Raw genomic sequence first — 18,822 nt, 5'->3', positions numbered from 1 at the left:
TCAATGAGGGTGGGTGCATAGCAGTGACGAGAAACAATATGCTATTAATAGCACCTCAGGTCTGCAAAGCACCTTGACATTCTTGAATACGTGAGGCATCATATGTTTATAATTAAAGGAAAAACCTCATGCTAACGCTTGCAGATAACTGGCATTACGAGGGGTTTTACAAGGATGAGGCGAGCCTGCTTTCCTTTTGGGCAAACCGGCTAACAGCGTGGGCCGAGTTTTCCGTGATTTCCAGTTTTGTTCGCTCACGGGGCCCACCTCCCCCCCGCCCCCCCCCAGCCGTCCCCCGTTACAGCTGGCCGACGGGGTCGATGCCAACAGCGGAGCCTTCTCCGCGGCCTCCCTGTTAACACAGAGACCCGGGCCGGCCCCCCCCCGCCGCCGGCTCCCGCTGCGCGGCGCCGCGACACTGCGGCGCCCCCTGGCGGGCGCGGCGCAACAACGCTCGGTAGCGCATGGGGCGAGCCACGGCGGGCAGTGCGCGGCGGTCCCGGCGGGGCAGCGCGGCCGCCAGCTCCCCCGCGGGCGGGAGCCGCCGGGGGCGAGGGAAGAAGGCGGACGGATCCCCGGCCGGGCCGGGGGCGCAGGCAGAGCCCCCCGGCCCCGGCACCTTCAATCTGGGGGCGCAGAGCAGGCGCTGGGCCGCCTTCCAGGAGCGGCACCGGCTGAGCTGCGAGGAGGCGGCGCGGCTGCTGCTGGACGCCTAGTGAGTACGGGGCCGGGGCGGCTCTTCCCGCAGTTTCCAGGCTGAGCCACCCTGCCCGGCGGCTCCTTCCCCCGTTAGATCATCGTCTTCTTGGCAGCATTTGCAGGGCAGTAAACACGGGCTTCTGGAAAGCTGCAGAGAAGGGCGAGGGGGGAGGGTGTCCCCCACACGCACCACGGAGAAAGTGGCTTTTTATGCTAAAGCTTCCTGTGGTTTAGGGCTCTCCCATCAAAAATGCCCTTGGGGGCATCGTGCGGGATCAGCGAGGCTCAGCTTCTAAATCTCCACCCATTTCCTGTGCTCGCTCTTTCCAGAGCACAGCACATCATCACCGGGCTGTAATCAGTAACTGTCCGTGGGAGTGAAAATCTGAAATGAAAAGCTTTTTTCCTTTGCATTTTGCGTTTGACCTAGCATGGTGATTCTGCCCAGTTGCTATGGAGGCGTCCTAGGGGAGAGGGAGAAGCACAAGCTCAGAAATTCCTTGATCGTCAAGTTCCTCTGCAATTACAATACAAAATAAAATGAATTTCCAACATCGCATAGAATCCACTTGTCGCTGCTTTTCCCAGCTTTTAAATGGAGGAATATTAGTAGTGCTGGAGCAGTTGTGCAAAAATTGTGGGAAAATTCAGTTCCCAGAGGGCTGTCTTGTGATAATACCACTCGCTTCTATGTACTGTTGTGCACAGATAATGCTGTAGCCTGGGTCAGCATTTTGACCTGGACTGTGGCAGGGGAGCATATGTTTTGTATTGCATGCGGAGTGTACTTTACTTGAACTGTTGTTCTTCTTTCCTTTTCACCATTTTAACTAAATCAGAAAAGCAATTGCTGCAGAGGACAAAAGCCATTCTCTACCTCACTCTGGCACATTTTATTAAAATACATTTGAGTGGATACATATTCTGGTGTTCTGCAATTGCTCAAAGCAGAATTGAATAATGTAGTATATAGCTTTACTGTTTTCTTGGCCAAAAAAAAATCATCACAAAACCTCTCTGTTGTTTCTCTCTCCAGTGAATACAGAGGTTTGGTCAAACACACAGGAGGCTGTCACTGCGGAGCCATCCGCTTTGAGGTCTGGGCTTCAGCAGATCTGCATGTTTTTAACTGCAAGTGAGTTTTTTTTGTTCCTTATTCTCATAGATGAATATAAGCTTGTATGCTTTTCCAATCAATACCTTAGAGCTAAAAGAAGATGACACAACTGCAGAACATCCTTTGAGCTGTTTCCATAGGGTATACCCCTAATTATGTCCTGATCCAATATGGGAGCAGTCCTGCTTCTGATTTCAGGTGCTGCTTCTTTGGGTAGGACTTCAGGTCTCACACCCATGCTCCCGCAGAAAGTGTCAGAAGAGATCTAATGAATACAGGTGTTCAGCCGTCTGCTTTATGTTTCCTCTAAGTGCAGTGTGCTCAAAGCACATCAATCCTTTTTTAACTTGGTCTTCTCAAGTGAACATTACATGTCTGACCACATGTGCTTCAAACTACAACACTATCTGATTTCAATAGTGATCCCCCTTTGCCTGCAACTAGTTTACTTCTAGCTCATGGGTGAACTTCTGAACCTTACTTTCTTGTTTGCAAGGTAAACAATGTTAGCAAAACTGGCAAAGTCTAGTTTGAAAGATTAAATGGATTTCTCAGGGCTAGAGTCTGTCCTAGCTATGCCTGTTGAGAGTTGTATATGTGAAGAAAAAATGGCATATAATGTTTGGTGTAGGAGAATACTTTGTCAGTGTAGCTGTGTAGGGTCAGTCTGTTTCATGGATGTGCTTCGCCAAACACTACTGATACCACGAGTCGACTTTTGCTGCTTACCTCTGTGATGCTAACCAGGAGCCATTTTAGCTGTCAGTGGGATTTCTGTTGTCAAGAGGTCCATGCTAGATCTGATTGCTGTACTACAACTTGTTGGCTGCTTCTAGAAAGGTCTGCTTTTTCTTTTACAGTTGCAGCATTTGCACAAAGAAACAGAACAGACACTTCATTGTCCCAGCGTCGCGTTTCAAGTTGCTGAAGGTAGAGTAAGAATGTAAGAGCATGGCCATGAACACGAGCAGTATAATTCAGTGTTATCCTCAAAGATGCAAGTGGCAGCCAGTTTTCTATCCTAAGTTTGTCTATGGCTGGTTGGGGGAAATGGCTGAGTTTTATGCCATCTGGTGTGGATGTATTAGTGCATCTTATTTAGTGAGCTGATGTTAGAGCTCTTGCAGTTCTCAGACTTGACTGTTATGGACACGTGTATATACAAAGCACAGGGGTTCAGAAAAGGAGCATGAATGCAGAACTCTGCATCTCAAGTAAAGACATGAAGGCGGTATTTTAAATTTTACATTTCTTACCTACAGGCCCATAGAAAGTAATACACCTATGTGTGGAAAACTTACATTGCTTTTCATTTGCTTAGGGTGCTGATAATTTGACAACATACACCTTCAACACACATCGTGCCCAGCACACATTCTGCAAGACCTGTGGCGTACAGAGCTTTTATACTCCTCGTTCTAATCCAGATGGTTATGGTAGGTAGAAAGAATAAGCTGTGGTAACCAAAGTTTACCACCAAGCAAACCTTGGATAAAGACTCCATTGGATGCTAACATGACAGCAGTGAGCAGCATGTGTCTTAAGAGTTTGTTCCTAAAGTGCTAAACATCTGGAACTGCAGTCTGAACCTGTAGCTCCTCCATAAGAAACAGTCTTACCTATGATGTATGGGCTTCTGCCTGTGACAGGTTTCTCATCTAGGCTCCTCAGCCTTACAGCAATAGCTGGACTGAGCATGTACCATTCCCCGAGATGCCCCATCCACAGAGTGGTGCAGGCATCTCCCCCACACTTTATCTATGAAAAGCAGGTTTCTATGTACTCTGTCTTTCTTCAGGAATAGCTCCCCATTGCCTGGATGATGGCACCGTGCAGACCATTGTCACAGAGGATATCAATGGCAAGGAATGGGAGAAGGCAGTGAAGGAACATAAGACCATCAGAGACATGTCAAAACCCTGACACAACTTTCCAGCAGCTGAACTTGGAGCACTGCTGTGGAACTATAGTCTGGGCTTTCCTGGGTGAGGGTTGGCAAAATCAATCTCTACATTATTGTTATCTGTTCTCTGTTTCTTAAATAAATCTTTCTACGCTGCCTGTCCCACTCATTTGTGACTTTCAGTTTTCAAACTACCTCTGTTCCATAAACCACCCCAGGGCTGCTATTTTGGTACTTTGCCCTTAGCTGTGCTAAAGTTTAAATCACAATAAACAGAGCAAAGTATTAAAAAAAAAAATCTAATCTTTGCTTGTATGGATATTTCCTGTGTTTCAAGTCTGGCTTATAAAAATGTCCCATATAAGATAATCTCTTGCTTAGGACATAATACTAACTTACACTGTTTTTTCTCCATTGACTTCAATGAATTTACCATGGATTTAATGTTAAAGGGGATCTGAAAGAGCTTAGCAGGCTCAAGCTCAGTAAAGCCTAGGCTCAGGTTCAGTAAGGCACTGGCACAGGTGCTTAGCTGTATGCAAGAGAGGGGCCGCTGAAGTTATTCACGTGATTAAGTACTGTTTTGCTTAAGCCTGGACTTAGGCATGGTCTTAAGGCTGACTAGGCATATGTTCAGGCACTGACTCATGGCCAGGGAACAGAGTTCAACACTGTCATACTCTTACAAAAATGAGCACGTACTTCAGTACAACCAGGAACTCTTTGTTGTCTTCAGGAGGAGGATGTGCTTACAGCAACAGATCAGGATCTGGCAATTTGGGCTCTGATCTTAACTATGCAATGACTAGCTGTGTAGATGCAGGAAAGATGCCTTCTGTACATGTAAGCCCACATAAATGAGTGCAAAGGCCCACAGAAATGTTGAGTACTGCTGACTTTGCTCCACCGTGACCCCACAGAAACCCAAATCATTAGTAAAATCTCTGTATAGGCTAAGAAACGAAACCACTGAAAGCTGCTTCACTTACCTTTTAACATAAAGGGAGAGGATCTTTAATTCTTGCACTTTTCTTTTACATAAGTGGAACAGCTTTTGAAACACTTCTTGCAATTTTTATCTCCGCATATGTTCTATAAAACACCTTATTACAGTCTGGGTCTCTTGCACCTCATTCTTACATCCTGTTGAAACTCTTGTGAGTTGATCTCGAACCCCACGTTCTGAAGCAAGAAGAAATGCTCATGTTTCATGAGGGACACTCTGCGAAGGTAGAGGCTGCAACACAATGTGTATGAAAGAAGCAGCAGTAGCAGCAAAGATCAGTGCAATTAGAGAAACTGGTTGGATTTCTGATGTTTTATTCATAAGCTTTGGCTTTTTAAAGTTCTGACTAAATAAGACAGGTCTTGTGGTTCTGGTTTTTATCTGTGGAGAGAGCATGATCTTTGAAGTGTTACTCCTGATATCTGGATTTTAGAAAAGCACCAAGAGATAGTCACCAAGCAGTCCTCACAGCTATATCCTCTTGGGGAAAAATAGCTTGTGCCGTATCTTCTCTAATGAAGAATGCTCCTGCATTTGACTCCTGATTAGGTTAATCGAAATTTCTTATCCTATTTAAGCTTCTACAGTGAGAAAATAGAGTAGCTGTTAAACCCTGTTCATCTCAATGTATCAGGCAATAAGATATTCAGGAGGAAGTTCATACAGCCCATTTTCTGTAGTCTGCAAGAATGCTACACAAAGAGAATCCTGTCCTCTTGAGAATGTAAGTTTTCCTTAGTCCTGGGCCTGTCACGTTTTTTTTTTTTTTCACTTATTCTTTTAGTCCTGAAGTTGTGAGCGGTGTGTCTTTCACAGAAGGCGGAGTGAATTGATCACCATATAACGTGAGAAAAGCATATAGATGTGGCGAAACCAGAGGAGCTGGCTGCGATGACACCGCATGGCGCTCTAGAAGGAAAAATAGTTGAGAAAGCATTACAAGAACGTTCTCGACCTAATGTGAGGGCAGTTTCCTAGGCCTCCTGTGCGGTTCACTGCCAATTTACAGGACAGCCTGTTTTCAGTGAGCAGGGAACAAGTAGTGGGAGGTAGAAGGCTGCCTACTCTATGGGGCCAAAGGGCAGGGAGAGGCCTGTCTGCCCCTATGTCACTGGTGGTGTGCTGCCTAGTGTTCAGAGGGGTCCTGCTAGAAAGGACACTATCAGCTGCAGATTGGTGCTGTGACAGTTTCTTTGTCACATCTAACTCCTCCTCCCTATGTGATCTCACACCTGCGTGTTCACATGCTGGGGAAGGAGAAACCTGATAGGTGTGCATCTGAGAATGCTTTGCCTGATGTTTCCGATCATACATTGCCAGCTGAAACTTAATCTATTTATAGTGCACCAGCTTAGAAAGGTCAGATTTCAGAAACAAAAAACACAAGGGAATAACACCACGTTTATCAGAGCAGTTTCTATACATAACTATCTTTTAGCAGCCTCAAAAGCAGGAAAGTTATGTAATTTGTGGATTAACAGTACTGTTTGCCAGGCAAGTATTTTCATGCTATGGAAGGGGAGCTCATCAGATTTGGATATAGGTAACTGTGGCCTAAATGTGTGAGATCTCATGCAGCAAAATAGTTCAAAAAATATAGAGTAGAGAAGGGAACTCATAAAGAGCTTTGGATCACAACTTCACAAGCTGTCTCTATCTTTAGTTAGAGCTATGATCCAAGGACATGGTTCCTGGCGCTCAGTCAAGCCATTCTTTCACAGGCTACTCTCATGTTCAGAATATTATGTTGGATCCAGCCTCCTCTGAAATACATCCTACATCCTTGACACAGTGTAAAACTCAGTGCACTGTGACTACTCAAGATCTCTGAGCTGCAAATCTGCTCAGCCCTGTCCTGCTATCCACACAGCACATGAAGCAACCTGTCTTGTTCATGTTTTACAAATCACTGAAGATCATTTATAAGTAATATTTGTAGTCCATGTATATAAATATTTATGAAGTTCTCTATCAATATGACGCTTCTAACTAAAGTCTTCACAATGATGACGAGCTATTCAAACAGGTTAAGCAGGTACCACCACGCATCTCACCCTGGCTTGTTCAGTCTCCTCCTCTGTGAGTATGAAGAGTGCATCTCTGGGCAGGAGGCAGGAAATGGGTACATCCAGGACAGAGATGTACTTCCGGAAGAGATTTACTGATTCAAGCACGAGTACACAGCACCCTAGACAGAGAAAGAGAATAAATATTTCAAAACTACAGTATTCTTGTAAGGTGCCCAACTCTCCACACTCAGCAGGTCTTTGCAGGCTGCCCTGTATTGCTGGCTATGGGGATCCTTTTTGTACAAAAAGGGGAGCAGCTTCTACTCATGCTTCCACGAGGATCTCTTTGTGCCCAGTGCATGTCTATGACCATTTGTACTGGTTCTTGTTCTGTATGGGGTCTGTGGGAAGCAAAGCTAGCTCTGAATATAGAGGGTTTGGGTTTTTTTTTCTTATAATTTAAATTATTCCTACGTAATTAGACTCAAAGGAAAAAGCACAGATGGCTCTCTGAATGCTGGCACTATATCATATAATGGAAATTTAAAACAGCAGTCTCTGCTTCAGCTACAGAAATGAAATTTCCTCTTTCTACTCCAATTCTTGGCTACAGAAAAAATATTTACAAGATTCAGGAATGACTGTATCAAATATTAACTCAGGCAGGCAGTTATATTTTAACAGAGTTCCAGAATTCATTGCTCAGATGTAACAGATATAAAGGTTCTACTGGTGTGCAATTTTTTTTCTGTTTTAAAGAGCCCCTTGAACTCAAAAGTTAATTTCTATTTTTTCTACCATGGCTAAATTGTCTTCACTGATGAGCTCAGAGCTACTGATGGTCCCATTAAGAGCCTGTAGCTCTCAAAGGAGCTGCTTTGGGATTTCTTAGGGCTTGGAAGCTGCTGTGATTATGCTTCACACTTCAGACATTGTATTAAAGTTCTGCAGAAGAGGCCAAAGTCACAGTTTACTGAGGTGGTCAGATACGCAATTAGATTTGCAATGAGATTTTCTTCAGTGTGCCCTTAAACAGTGAAATTATACAAAGGAGACAAAGAACAATGCTGAATTGCACAACGGCTGCCTAATGGACATTTTATTGTGTGAAGCCTGTACTCACGTCTAATACTGCTTAAGCTGTTATGTTCGTTATGTCCTGAGCACAAAGCAAAGTGGTGGTGCTGAAATACCTCTCGGCCCTAAAATGTAAGCAGGACTTGTGTCCTTCTAAGGGAGAAGATTCTCCAGGACAGGGGCAGAAGCAAACGTCTTTTCCTAAAGGAGTAACTACACAAGGTGGGTTTCTGTGAGAGAGGTGATGATGCCTCTGCTAGGAGCCCTCTATGCAGATCTGCTAGCACTCAGGAATCTCATCCCACAATGATCTGAACAGTCAACCTGCTGCTAACTTCCCTACTTTGGAGATTTGGTAGATCCTTCAGTCTAGCCTCTACCAAGCATAAGATAGGAAAGCAAAACTTGTTGCTCTTATGGTGAATGAATTTCCTGGAGGCACAAGGCCCCACAAGTCTCCAAAGTAGAGCATGGTACTCAAAGATACCCCACCAACACCACTCCCTCCCCAGTCAGGGGAGGCACGCTGGACCCAGGAACAAAGAACATGCACAGGACGATCCTCCACAAATCCCCTCACAAGTGATTTGTGTCCCCTGCCTCTTTCCAGTGATGCTAACTCATTTCACTGCAAAGAAAGGTCTTGCTTTTATTCCAGCCAAAGCCTGCAATGGCAGGACATAGCAGCCCTGATGGACTCCCTCCAGCACATCTCCAGGATCTTTCAATTCCTTTCTTTCTTCTTTGTCGTTCAAGAGAAGGATGTACAATTTGTTCCAACTTTTCAATAGCCTTTTCCACTCTCAAAAGCGAAACTGGAAACTCTTTATTTCAGTATCACAGAGGGCTCCAGGACCATGCTCCCCTTCCAGTTCTCTTTCTGCATTGATCCTGGGACATGACTCCCCAGCAGGGTGGACAAAGCACTCAAAGGAGTTACTTTCTCCTGCTGTGGGCAGCAATGGGCTGGGTTAGAGGCCTCAAGGGAAATCACTGGCACTTCCATCCAGACAAACGCTGACACGAGTCTGTGCTGTGCCAGGAACCGGAGGCAAAGCCCTCCTGAATCTCATGGACATTTGCTGCAGGCCCGGCCTGCCAGGAGCTGCCGGGAGATGGCGGTGTCCACCAGCTGCGGAGGGAGCAGGGACCCACAGCCGGCTTTCCTGCCGGCAGTGCCTTGCCCAGGTTGCCCAGGTTAGAATCACTTTCGGCACCCCTCTGCCCTGAAGGCCCTGCTGTCTTAACTATGTCAGTACCGTGTCCCTAATCCCATCCTACTGCAGCCTCAGCCATCCAACCCTCGCAAGGTCATCGCGCCCATCCCTGCAGAGCAGCAGCTGTGCAATGCCATCTGGAAGGACCGATGGCTGTGCCAAGCTCTCTGCATCGAGACCCTTGGACGTGCAGGAATGCAGGCAGCTGTGTGACCAGCGTGGCCTGTGCTACTTCCCGTCTGAGACCCTGTCTCTCTTATGGTCCACCTTGACAAGTGACTGAGAGAGCAGTTGCTGTTTAGCTGCCTTACGGTTTCAGCTTGTTATTGCACGGGATGCTCTGCAGCGACAAGTGTTCCAGTTGCACACAGAAGTGCCCTGACAGTCCTTTTAGTCCCACTAAAGACATTTCTTGTTTCCCAGTAGCAAACTTGGAAGCAACTTGTGATGTGCCGTGAGTTGGGGAATCACTCTTCCCCCGCTACTCTGCAGAGATCCTCTGGGCTGCTCAGCAGGCCCAATCTGTTGGTGGGTAGTTTCAGAAAAAAGAATTAGTACGGTGCTGCACCATGGCACAGTAGAGGAAAGGAATAGATATGGATCCCCTTGCTCTTGTAGTCAGCATTCCCACTAGCCACCTGTTTGCTTTCAGTGCTTACAGGGGAGGACAAGGCTAGAGCAAACATGGGACAATGGGTCTTTCCTTTCCTGGATAGTTGTTAATGGACCCTGGCAATGCCACATGAATTCCTACTTGCAATGATGGGAAGAGAGGCCTGGAGTAGGGTTACCCACCACCAATCTGTGAAGCCTGGGCTGCTCTATTAACAAAATGTGCTCTCCCTTTCCTCAATTTTTTTCCCTAAGAAATATTAATTCATGCAGCAATTATGCCCTTTTGTTCCCCAAAGCTCAGCAATAAGGGCTCAAAACAACAGCAAGTGATTTCAGTATTGATCAGTCTGACCTCCTGGGCCCCCATCGGTCACATCAGGCAAAGCAATGGCATTCGAGCCTCACAAAATGAAGGGCACTATAAGAGTCTTCTGTGTTAGTGATGTGACAAGGATCTCCACGTGCTGACAGCAAAGGCTTCTCCACATGGGAACGTGAGATGAAATGAAGCAGGGAAGGAATGTACAGTTCAGGGAGAGATGGAAACAGGTTCAGAGAAACAGGCTGCTCCCTGCCAAGAAGGGTAAGAGAAGTGCTGCCATTGATGAGTCTACTCCTGTGACACCAGCAGGTGAAGCTTTTCAGAGCCTGTTGTGACTGTGACCTGGGCAGGATGGGATTAACAGTGTAATACAACCTCTCTAGGTTGGCAGAAAGGGCAAGATCAATATAGCTAGTGGATTAGGCCTAGAATAGAAGTGCATGAGGCCTGCAGCCTGTTTGGCTTGGCTTCTACTTCCAAATCACTTATGCAGCAAGTGTGCCTAGAATGAGAAGACTATAGGCAGATCTATGCATGCTAAAGGCTTGCACTGCTCCTGACAGATGTTAGCACACCAATTCTTTCCGAAGACCGCTGGTTATAGGTGGATGGGGCCAGCAGTAGGGGTGGATGCATATCCAGCCGCTGTCTCGGCTTCTTGAAACAAGCCTATGTGCTTGTGCCTGGGCTGGAGAACTTGATTACAGATTATAAAAAGCCTGTTGTATTTATGCTGGCTAAAGGCATTAGAAAGCAAAGCAGGATATTTAGGGTGCTCATTTGCATACCACTGAGGCAATGCAAGGCTTAGCTGGGTTTTGCATTTGCAGAGAGATTTTCTGTGGATTCCCTGATCACATGGGCTTACACAGGTTCACCCAGAAATAGTTCTCTCTTACCAACAGGAGAGCAGCACATTTCCATGGCCTGAACATGCCTTTCAGCTCTATCCAGACAGCCTCAATCCCAGCATCACTCTTTTTTCATTAAGCCCCTCTGATGCACAGCCCTGCACGCCTGCCAGATCAAATTATAAATACTGGGAATTTCAATGAGACTGGAACTATATTTGGAAAGGCTTAGCGTAAGCAGCAGCATGGGAGCTCCCTGTTCCTTTGGTGTTTGTAGGTCATGTCAGATGTGATGTAATCAGAGCAGCAAGGCTTTCACATAGCTTCAGGAGTCTCTTGATGCTGCTAGAGAAATGGAAATGTTGTCTGTACATGGGTCTGTTTCAAACCTGAACCAATTTGAGGCACAGCCCATATTCAGGGCCACAGTTTATCTAACAAACCTTCATGAACAGCACATGAAGGTTGTTCAGTCTAGATAAGGCCTGACATCTAGCAGTGACATCTAACCACTGCAGTTCCTTGTTCCTTCTCTGCACTGCACACAGAGAGCTCTTTGCTGCATCCCAAAGCTGAACAAAGATGAGGTCCTAGGAAGAAGTTGGCATTAATACTGCTCTTGAAGAGACTAGAGTCAGAACTCAGTAAAAGGGCATTCTGCCATCTTGGCTCATGCTGTTTCCATCAGATCTTGGTCTGCAACTTGCTGCTAGCAGGGAATTAAAACTGATTTGCTGTGACACATTCAAATCCTACAATTATTCGGGAATTAGCATTAAAGAAATACAGTCTGGGTGGCTGCTGAGGGAGCAGGAGGTTGACTGGGTGGGCCTGGTTAAGCCATCTTCCTATGCTCTGTCCAAACAGCTGACAGCTTTGTGCTTAAACTAGTTCCACAAATTTGTCCCTGAGTCAGGCACTGTTTGCTAGAGATAAGGGCTGCAGATCTACTCTGGGACAGCAGCTAGAAAAGGGGGTCAAGAGCAACCTGCTTCTGTACTTTGCTTCTTTCTTTTCCCTACTTGTACAGAGAGCTAGAGTTTCTCAGAGACATTTGCTTGTTTACAGGTGAAAGAAGCCACTCCAACATTCCAACAATTTGTTGTGCCAATGCAGATTTCAGATACCTTTCTCATACTGACTACATTTTGACGGAAGCTCAGCTTGGTACATGCAATCATTTTTGGATGAGCTGGTAATAGTTTCTGAGGCCCTTGTCACAAAAAAAAACCAAACCCAAAACCCACAACCAAAAAAACCCCAACAAACCAGCTTACAAGTAAGATGTGACCAAAAACTCTGGGACTCAGCTGAGAGACTTGGAAATAGCACTCATATTCACACAAGACAGCAAGAGGCATAGGCCAGACACTGAATCACGCCACTGAGACAGGACAACCCCAAAGGACAGAAAAGTGACTGCAGAGAAGCCTGAGCTGGTAAAAAACTGCGGGAAGATAAAAGGGCAAGGAAGAGTTCAGCTGTGGGTTTCATTTGCATTGCAAATAGAGGCGAGTTAGGCAGATGAAACCCTGGACAGAACATTAATGTAAACGATTGCCTAATACCTGCAGGGTCATAGATGCATAATGTGACATACCTTCAGGTAACTTCTGCTCTGAATGCAGGTACCTGTGAATGAAGAGATACATAGGGGTAAACACTCAATGAAGTTATTAAAATCCTGATTTTACAGGTATGAACTCTGTACACTAAATCAACCCTTTTCTCTTAATACACACACACATTTACAATGGCTAATCTTATAAGAAAGTTCAGGAGCCGACACTGGATGCACACATCAGGCATTGGTAAGTCTCATTCTCCACACAATTCTGCCATTACTTTCCTCATCCTGGCCGCTGGGACACAGCACAGATAAGCTCCATAAATCCACCTCACTCTCAAACTTCTCATGTTGCACTAAGGAAAACTGCAAGAGGCTGCCAAAGGCTATTCAATTCTGAGAGCAGTGGCTCCTTAAAGCCTTGTGTCTACTGACCAGGGACATTGCCTCAGTGGCAGCTCCTGTTTGGGGACCAGCTTCTTTCTTTCTAACCCATGGGACATGTGAGAAGCTGCTCTGACTTTTTGCTCACGAAGACTGTGATCCCTTCATGACTTTGTTCTGGGAAGTCTCTGTAGCAAAAATACATCCCTTGGAAACAGAATGAGGGGACCAACCAGTGCAGGAGATGTGAACAGTCATGGTACTTCCATCAAGAAGTGTAAGCAAATGATCCTGATATGGTGAAGGCATCAGAGGGTATTAGCTTCAATTCCTTTTTAATTCTCTTGTTTTTCCTGCTCTAGCCTGTGGTTCATGGCTTCAGAGCACTTATGCTCACACCACCATTTTCATCACCTCCAGATTTGGCCCATCACAGGGATGGGAGGAAGCAGGTCTCCAGCAGATGGCACTCAGAGCTGTCCCACACCCAGGCTTGCTCTTCCATAAGAAAAAAAAATATCTAAACAATGGAACATTTGCCAAAAGGAGAAAGGAAATAAAAAAAGAAAAGTTATTTAACCCTGTGTAATATTTAAAGCGATTGCTATCATCTTATAGTGGTGTATTTAACGAAGGACAACGTGACAGTTCATGTGTAAATCAACCAGGATAAAACATACATTATATGTAAACTGTTATGTTTCTCCAGTCACTTTCAAACTAGGATTATCTCTGGCTGTTGGTTAAGTTCAAGGAAAAGGATTAGCTACACAGGCGTAGACAAAATAGGAAGCACGCAGTAATGAATACCCAAAGCAATGCAAAGCAAAAGTCAAGCCAGAAATGCAGGTCATGGCAGAACTCAAACAGCAATCAGAAGACATATGCCTTAAATAGATTCTCCTGCCAACGGTCTCCTCTTCTCCAGAGCCAAAGATCTGTAAGCAGTACCATTTTCTACTAAACAATGGCCTTGTAATATTGAGTTGGCCACCTACTACCCCACTACTCAAGTCCTACTCTTCTGACAAAGATTGTTAAATGTTGCCTTGTAAACATTACCAGCAATTTTTCGGCAGGGGGATGGGGGGGGGCGGGGAGGTTTAAGTATCTCCATTATATCTGCCTTGCTCTTCTGCCAGAGGTTTCTTCCCCCACAAGTAGAATTTGGCCACCCAAAGAAGTGATTCAGCACTTGCTAAAGCTAGCAGGGTGGGAACTTTTTAAAACAGGCTCGGAGAGATAAAGCAGTGAGTGGTTGTGAAATTTGGCTAGCTATTCGAAGTCCTAGTGTCTGTTCTGGGTGTGCTGCTCTACCATGGAGGGACCTTCAAAGCGCTAACTGACAGCAAATTAAAGGATGTGAAGAGCTGCTCCAAGAGTGAACTAATAATAACCATTCCCAGCCACTAGAAACAGAAGCAAGGAGAGATCGAGTTCACACGGAAATGTTTCAGCAGGAGCAGAAAGCATCTTCAGCAGGGAAGGGAAGTTTGATTCAGCATTAAATTAAGGAGTTTGTGCTTATATAAAGGTTCAGGGAGACACAAGCTGTATTTTGGTTACTGAAAGGTCCTCAAGGCTGCTGCCAGGCAGACCTGACACTGATCTGGAAGAACAGGCATGAAGAAACTGATTCTCCCCTCATCCTTTTTGTCCTGAGCCAAATGCTTCAGTACTCAGCAAGGCTCAGTGCAGAGCTATGGGAATGGGCTCCACCCAGCTGTAATGCTGCAGAGGAATTGCAGCTTTGCTGGTTTGTATTTCTCAGGCAAGACATGGCAATGAACTGTGGTTGCAGAGAGAGAAGCACAAAACTCTACCTCCTGCACACGTTCACAAAACTAGCCAATCCTCTCCCAAATCAATCTTCTCACTCCCATCTCCACCCTGCTGGAGCTGCCTCTGTGGGACACTTCCAAGTAGGGGAGAGGTTGCAGCTCTCTGTTGTTGCCATTTTGGGAATGTTGTTTTATAGATTGGACGTGCTGCGGTTTGGGTGAAATGAAAGAGTTTGGCATAAAATCTCAAAAAGTCAAACACAAACAGGCTCTTTTTCAGGAGCTTTTTCCATGTGTTTTTTTCCGGAGCAACCTTTTATAAATTCTTTTTAAACATAAAGTGATCTGAGGTGGCTTGTTCCCACCCACCCACCGAGTGCTAGAGGCCAGCTGATTACAGGGCACCTCTCATGCACCCTCTTTATTATGTCTGTGGTAGGTTCAGATCCATGTTTGAAGGAAAGTGAGACCCTCTGCAATGAAGAACTTCAAAACACTGAGACATCTGAAGGCACCAACCATTTCTGCACTGCAAGGACCCGGTACTGGCTCCTCCCTCAAGGACCAGCTGCATTGAAAGCTATTGCTGTCTGTAGCTATCAGCTACATCTGCTCAGCAGAAAAACTGAAATGGTCCAACGACTCTCACCCTGCAAACTGCAGGACTGAGATAGCTGTCAAATTCCCTGTATTTATTAATTCATCCTCAAGGAAAGATGTCAGCAAAGTGAGTGGGCTAGCTCCTAAGAGGCACCGACCACTGATACCTCCCCATGATGGCAAGAAGGAACAAGTCAAGATGGGGCTGAAACCTCAGTCTTGGGGAACACAGAACTCCTCCGGGACAGAAGTGGGACTGACACCCTGGTGGGTGGATTACAGTTTTGGTGATGTTCTGTTAGATGATAAATTGTTCACTGAAATCAATGACTTCACTCTCCAAATAGTCTCCCATGCCAAAGGCAAAACCTGGCGCTGGCTGCTGTAGAGCACTGGGGAAATACAATTTTGAAGAGCATGGCAAAGAATGGATGTCTTAAAGATGCATTGGGGCTCCATTTAGGATCCTAACCTCTAATCTGCCCAATTAATCTGATGAAACAGATGTGAAGGAGGAAGAACAGCCAGTCTCCTAGGAATCACAAAGATATTAGAAGGATATACTTGCCAGATGTTGAATGTTTGCTATCTGGAATGCCTCCTCCCTCCCTAACCAGACTTTCTGGCTCCATTTCCATGCACCCTGAACTACACCATGTAGCAACATGCAGTTTGTAAAACACTATTCAGGCACTCCGTACTCATGCTTATTGCAGTGGCAAAAGATGCTTCTGCCAGTCAGAAAAAAAGGTGTTGATGCAGACATCTTCCAGTTGACAGAGCTGCTCTGTGGCTCTGTGCTTTGGTCCCTGCACTGTCTGGGAGAAGAATGTGCAGTGTCACTGCTCCACTCATGCTGCTAGCAGCCTAGTGATGCTGGGAAGGACATTCCTTGAGGCTGTTTCTTTGGAAAAAAAAACTTCTTTAGGGGGGAATCCTTGTAATGCTGGTGCCCTGTGCTCAACTTTATCCTAACAGCTCTCAACAGTATCATGGAAGGGCACTGGGATGAATGAACTTAGTCAAATTAAGGAAAGAGGGAGCAGGGTGAAGGAATGAGATAAAATCTAGGACAACATACCCAGCTATGGGATATATGCCAGGCATGGGGCAGAGTCCTCTGACGGAAAGGCACAGAGTCCCAAAGGGTAAACAGAGGATGACAATTCTATCTTGACCTCATGGGGGCAGCCTGGGTGCAATCACAGCCACCACTCCTAAGTTCCCCTGGGACATTTAGGATCAGTAAAACAAAACACCAGAAATGAGCTGGACTGTGAAAGGACAGGCTGAAACACAAGATACTGGAACCTGTTATTTCTTCAGCACTCTTCTTTACTTTGCAGGGAACCTAGAACTCCAGCAAGGGCTAAACAATCCCAAACAAACACATCAATGACACAGGAAATCTTTTTCCAAGACAGACCAAATGATAACCAGTTTTGAAAAGAGGATTTTCTGGGAAAAGGCAAGGGAAATACAAAACAGCACCTTCCTTTAAAAACATAAATGAGATGCCACTCATTTGAAATGAACAGGCTACAGCTGCTGAAAAGGAGCGAGAGATCAGAGTCCCATTCTAGCCCATCAAATAAAAATGGTAGATGGGATACCATTCACTATCATCAGGCTAATCACCCAAAAAACAGATTCCTCCCTGCTCAAAACATCCTTAAAGACCTGGCCTTGGAAACTCAATACAAGCAGAACTGTGCTTTGTTGGAATGTAATGCAGTTGATGGCTTTTGAGAACTGTACCCACTGAGTCTGTGGGATTTGGCTGGACGATGCATTGTTCATTGTTTCAATATACTTATTTGAAACTGTCATTTAATCAATCCTTCTCTTTCAGGGAGCCTCAGTGCAACCCTTCTGCACAATGCTATGTCCCACGGCATTCATAAATGGGGCATTCAATAGTCAGGCTGTGACACGTAAGTGCAACAAGGCATCGGTGGCACTCCAGCTGCATCATAATCAACTCAAGAGTGATAAAGCACTAAGCTCCCAAATATTACCACTGCACAGTCTCATTTACAACCTACCACTGAGTTGGCGAATGCTTCATCTTGCAGGACCAAGAGGTGTTTTTCCAAACAGAATTGACGAGAATAGGCTCTGCTAATGATTCTTTGATGTAGCTTTTTATATGGCATCATTGATATAAGTTTTATGGATGCAGTTGCTATAACAACATAATGCACAATGGTTAAATATAGCAGCTCCTATTTTCCACTCAGTTTGCTCTGCCCTAAGCAGACAAGGAGTATTCTTTTCTGTTCTAGCTGGGATGAAATGGATTTGATAGCTCACTGAAGAAAAAAAGTGGTACAGTCCTTCCTCCCCCTCACAAACACCACTCCTCTCCACCCTAAGCGAGCCAGCAAACAACAAAACCAACAGCCCCCCATTTGCTAGGTTACTGGGCAGGAGGGCTTGTTTAAAATCAAAATGCACAATGACTCATGCAAAACTAAACCACCTCGATATTACATGTGATCTCAGTGCAAACACTGTATTTTCAAAGTGCAGGAAAGAGAGGTTCTCAAATATTCCTGTCACGTATTATTTACCGTGCTTATTACCGTAGTGCCTAGTGACTGGCCAAATGCTGAGAAGGGAGTAAAGTGACCTTGATGTTACTCAAGACCTGCTCTTGTGGATGCATGTAAAGGATCCAGCCTCTCTTGGCCACGTGGAAAGCTCCTATTTTGGGGGATAAGAGAGAATGATGTTGCCAAATCAAGGTGACAGGGAAAGAAGCAGAGCTACAGAGGATTGCTTCCAATTCTCCCTTCTTTGCTACAGTGGGATTTTCTTGGTTTTGGGTTGGTTTTTTTTTTCCCGTCTGGAAGCCAGAACTGAAATACTCCCAGGGGAGACTGAAATCAAATAGCAATTTGTGCTCCTCTCCCATCCTGTTTTTTCTTATTTTTCCCTTGCAGAAGAATAAATCCACCCTCAAACCTTGGCATTTCACAGTTCCTCCCAGATCTGAAGCCTAGACACATAGCAGCAGCTGGACTCTCTGCAAGCTGTCAGGAAGAAGGTTGCTGCAAGGGGAAGGGCACATTTCTTCTGAATAGTTCCTGCTCGTTTGAACATAACCTCTGTTCCAGACACTAGAAAGAATATTTATGCCCTTAGCAGATAATACTGAGCATCTGCTCAGCTATGACCATTTCCTGAACTGTTTTGTTCCTTGAAGCTGTTCAAGAATTTGCACCTCCTGAAGCAAGGAGTTGTGGGATGGGTCACGCAGCCTGTTCTACCCCTGTTCTTGCAGAAAGTAATCTCTTAGGTAGTGGGCACAAGTCTATCTCCCACAGACCAGGAGCATCCAAAAGAGCTGAGGATCACTGCACCAGCCCTCTCCTTCACCCTTTCTGCTTACAGCCACAGTGGAGGCAGAACCCTGCAGACCTTGTTTAAAGATGGTTAATAAATACATTGCACATGATACCTGGAGGAGAGAGTTCATTTACCTTTTTCTTGCCATGTAGCACTGGGGCCCCAGGGGCAGCAACCGCTGCTTTGCAAAGCCCTGCTGGCAGGGAGGTACATGAGAAGCCTCAGCATATGCTCCCAGTGCTGCCTGTACTAGCCAATATGTGAGAACTCATCAGGGCACTGAAAATCAGGAGTGATACAGTCACGCTCTACTTCCCCCATGA

At 45.5% G+C, this 18,822-nt stretch overlaps 2 protein-coding genes across 6 annotated transcripts in view; one reads left to right on the top strand and one right to left on the bottom strand.

The window, feature by feature from the left end:
• The window catches only part of PIGL (phosphatidylinositol glycan anchor biosynthesis class L), an 84,292-nt gene that overhangs the window by 16,787 nt on the left and 48,683 nt on the right, over positions 1 to 18,822 (bottom strand). Inside the window, exons 5-8 of one of the 5 annotated variants that reach the window (XM_075032834.1) lie at positions 13,182 to 13,287; positions 12,417 to 12,448; positions 6,780 to 6,913; positions 5,535 to 5,634 (exon numbers count right to left, since the gene is read on the bottom strand). In XM_075032834.1, coding sequence (XP_074888935.1) covers positions 12,419 to 12,448; positions 13,182 to 13,287 — 136 coding nt within the window. In that variant the 3' untranslated portion in view covers positions 5,535 to 5,634; positions 6,780 to 6,913; positions 12,417 to 12,418. Of the gene's footprint in view, positions 1 to 4,708; positions 5,635 to 6,779; positions 6,914 to 12,416; positions 13,288 to 18,822 lie in introns of those variants that run through there. The other 4 variants (XM_075032833.1, XM_075032836.1, XM_075032837.1 and 1 more) reach the window with 4 other exon arrangements.
• On the top strand, positions 402 to 3,888 carry CENPV (centromere protein V). The gene is made up of 5 exons (XM_075032838.1): positions 402 to 715; positions 1,736 to 1,834; positions 2,677 to 2,746; positions 3,138 to 3,252; positions 3,615 to 3,888. Exons 1-5 carry the CDS (start codon positions 465 to 467, stop codon positions 3,737 to 3,739), a joined length of 660 nt encoding a protein of 219 aa, XP_074888939.1. The 5' UTR covers positions 402 to 464; the 3' UTR covers positions 3,740 to 3,888.

The sequence above is a fragment of the Buteo buteo genome, chromosome 7 (assembly GCF_964188355.1).
Source record: "Buteo buteo chromosome 7, bButBut1.hap1.1, whole genome shotgun sequence".
In the NCBI taxonomy this organism is placed as follows: Eukaryota; Metazoa; Chordata; class Aves; order Accipitriformes; family Accipitridae; genus Buteo; species Buteo buteo.
Note: the sequence above shows the minus strand (reverse complement) of the source record. Positions and strands in the feature narration are given on the sequence as shown.

Coding starts and splice junctions, on each gene's coding strand:
- CENPV (XM_075032838.1), top strand. CDS start 465: ATGGGGCGAGCCACGGCGGGCAGTGCGCGGCGGTCCCGGCGGGGCAGC. Junction 716..1,735: donor CGGCTGCTGCTGGACGCCTA/GTGAGTACGGGG, acceptor TTCTCTCTCCAG/TGAATACAGAGGTTTGGTCA. Junction 3,253..3,614: donor TTCTAATCCAGATGGTTATG/GTAGGTAGAAAG, acceptor GTCTTTCTTCAG/GAATAGCTCCCCATTGCCTG.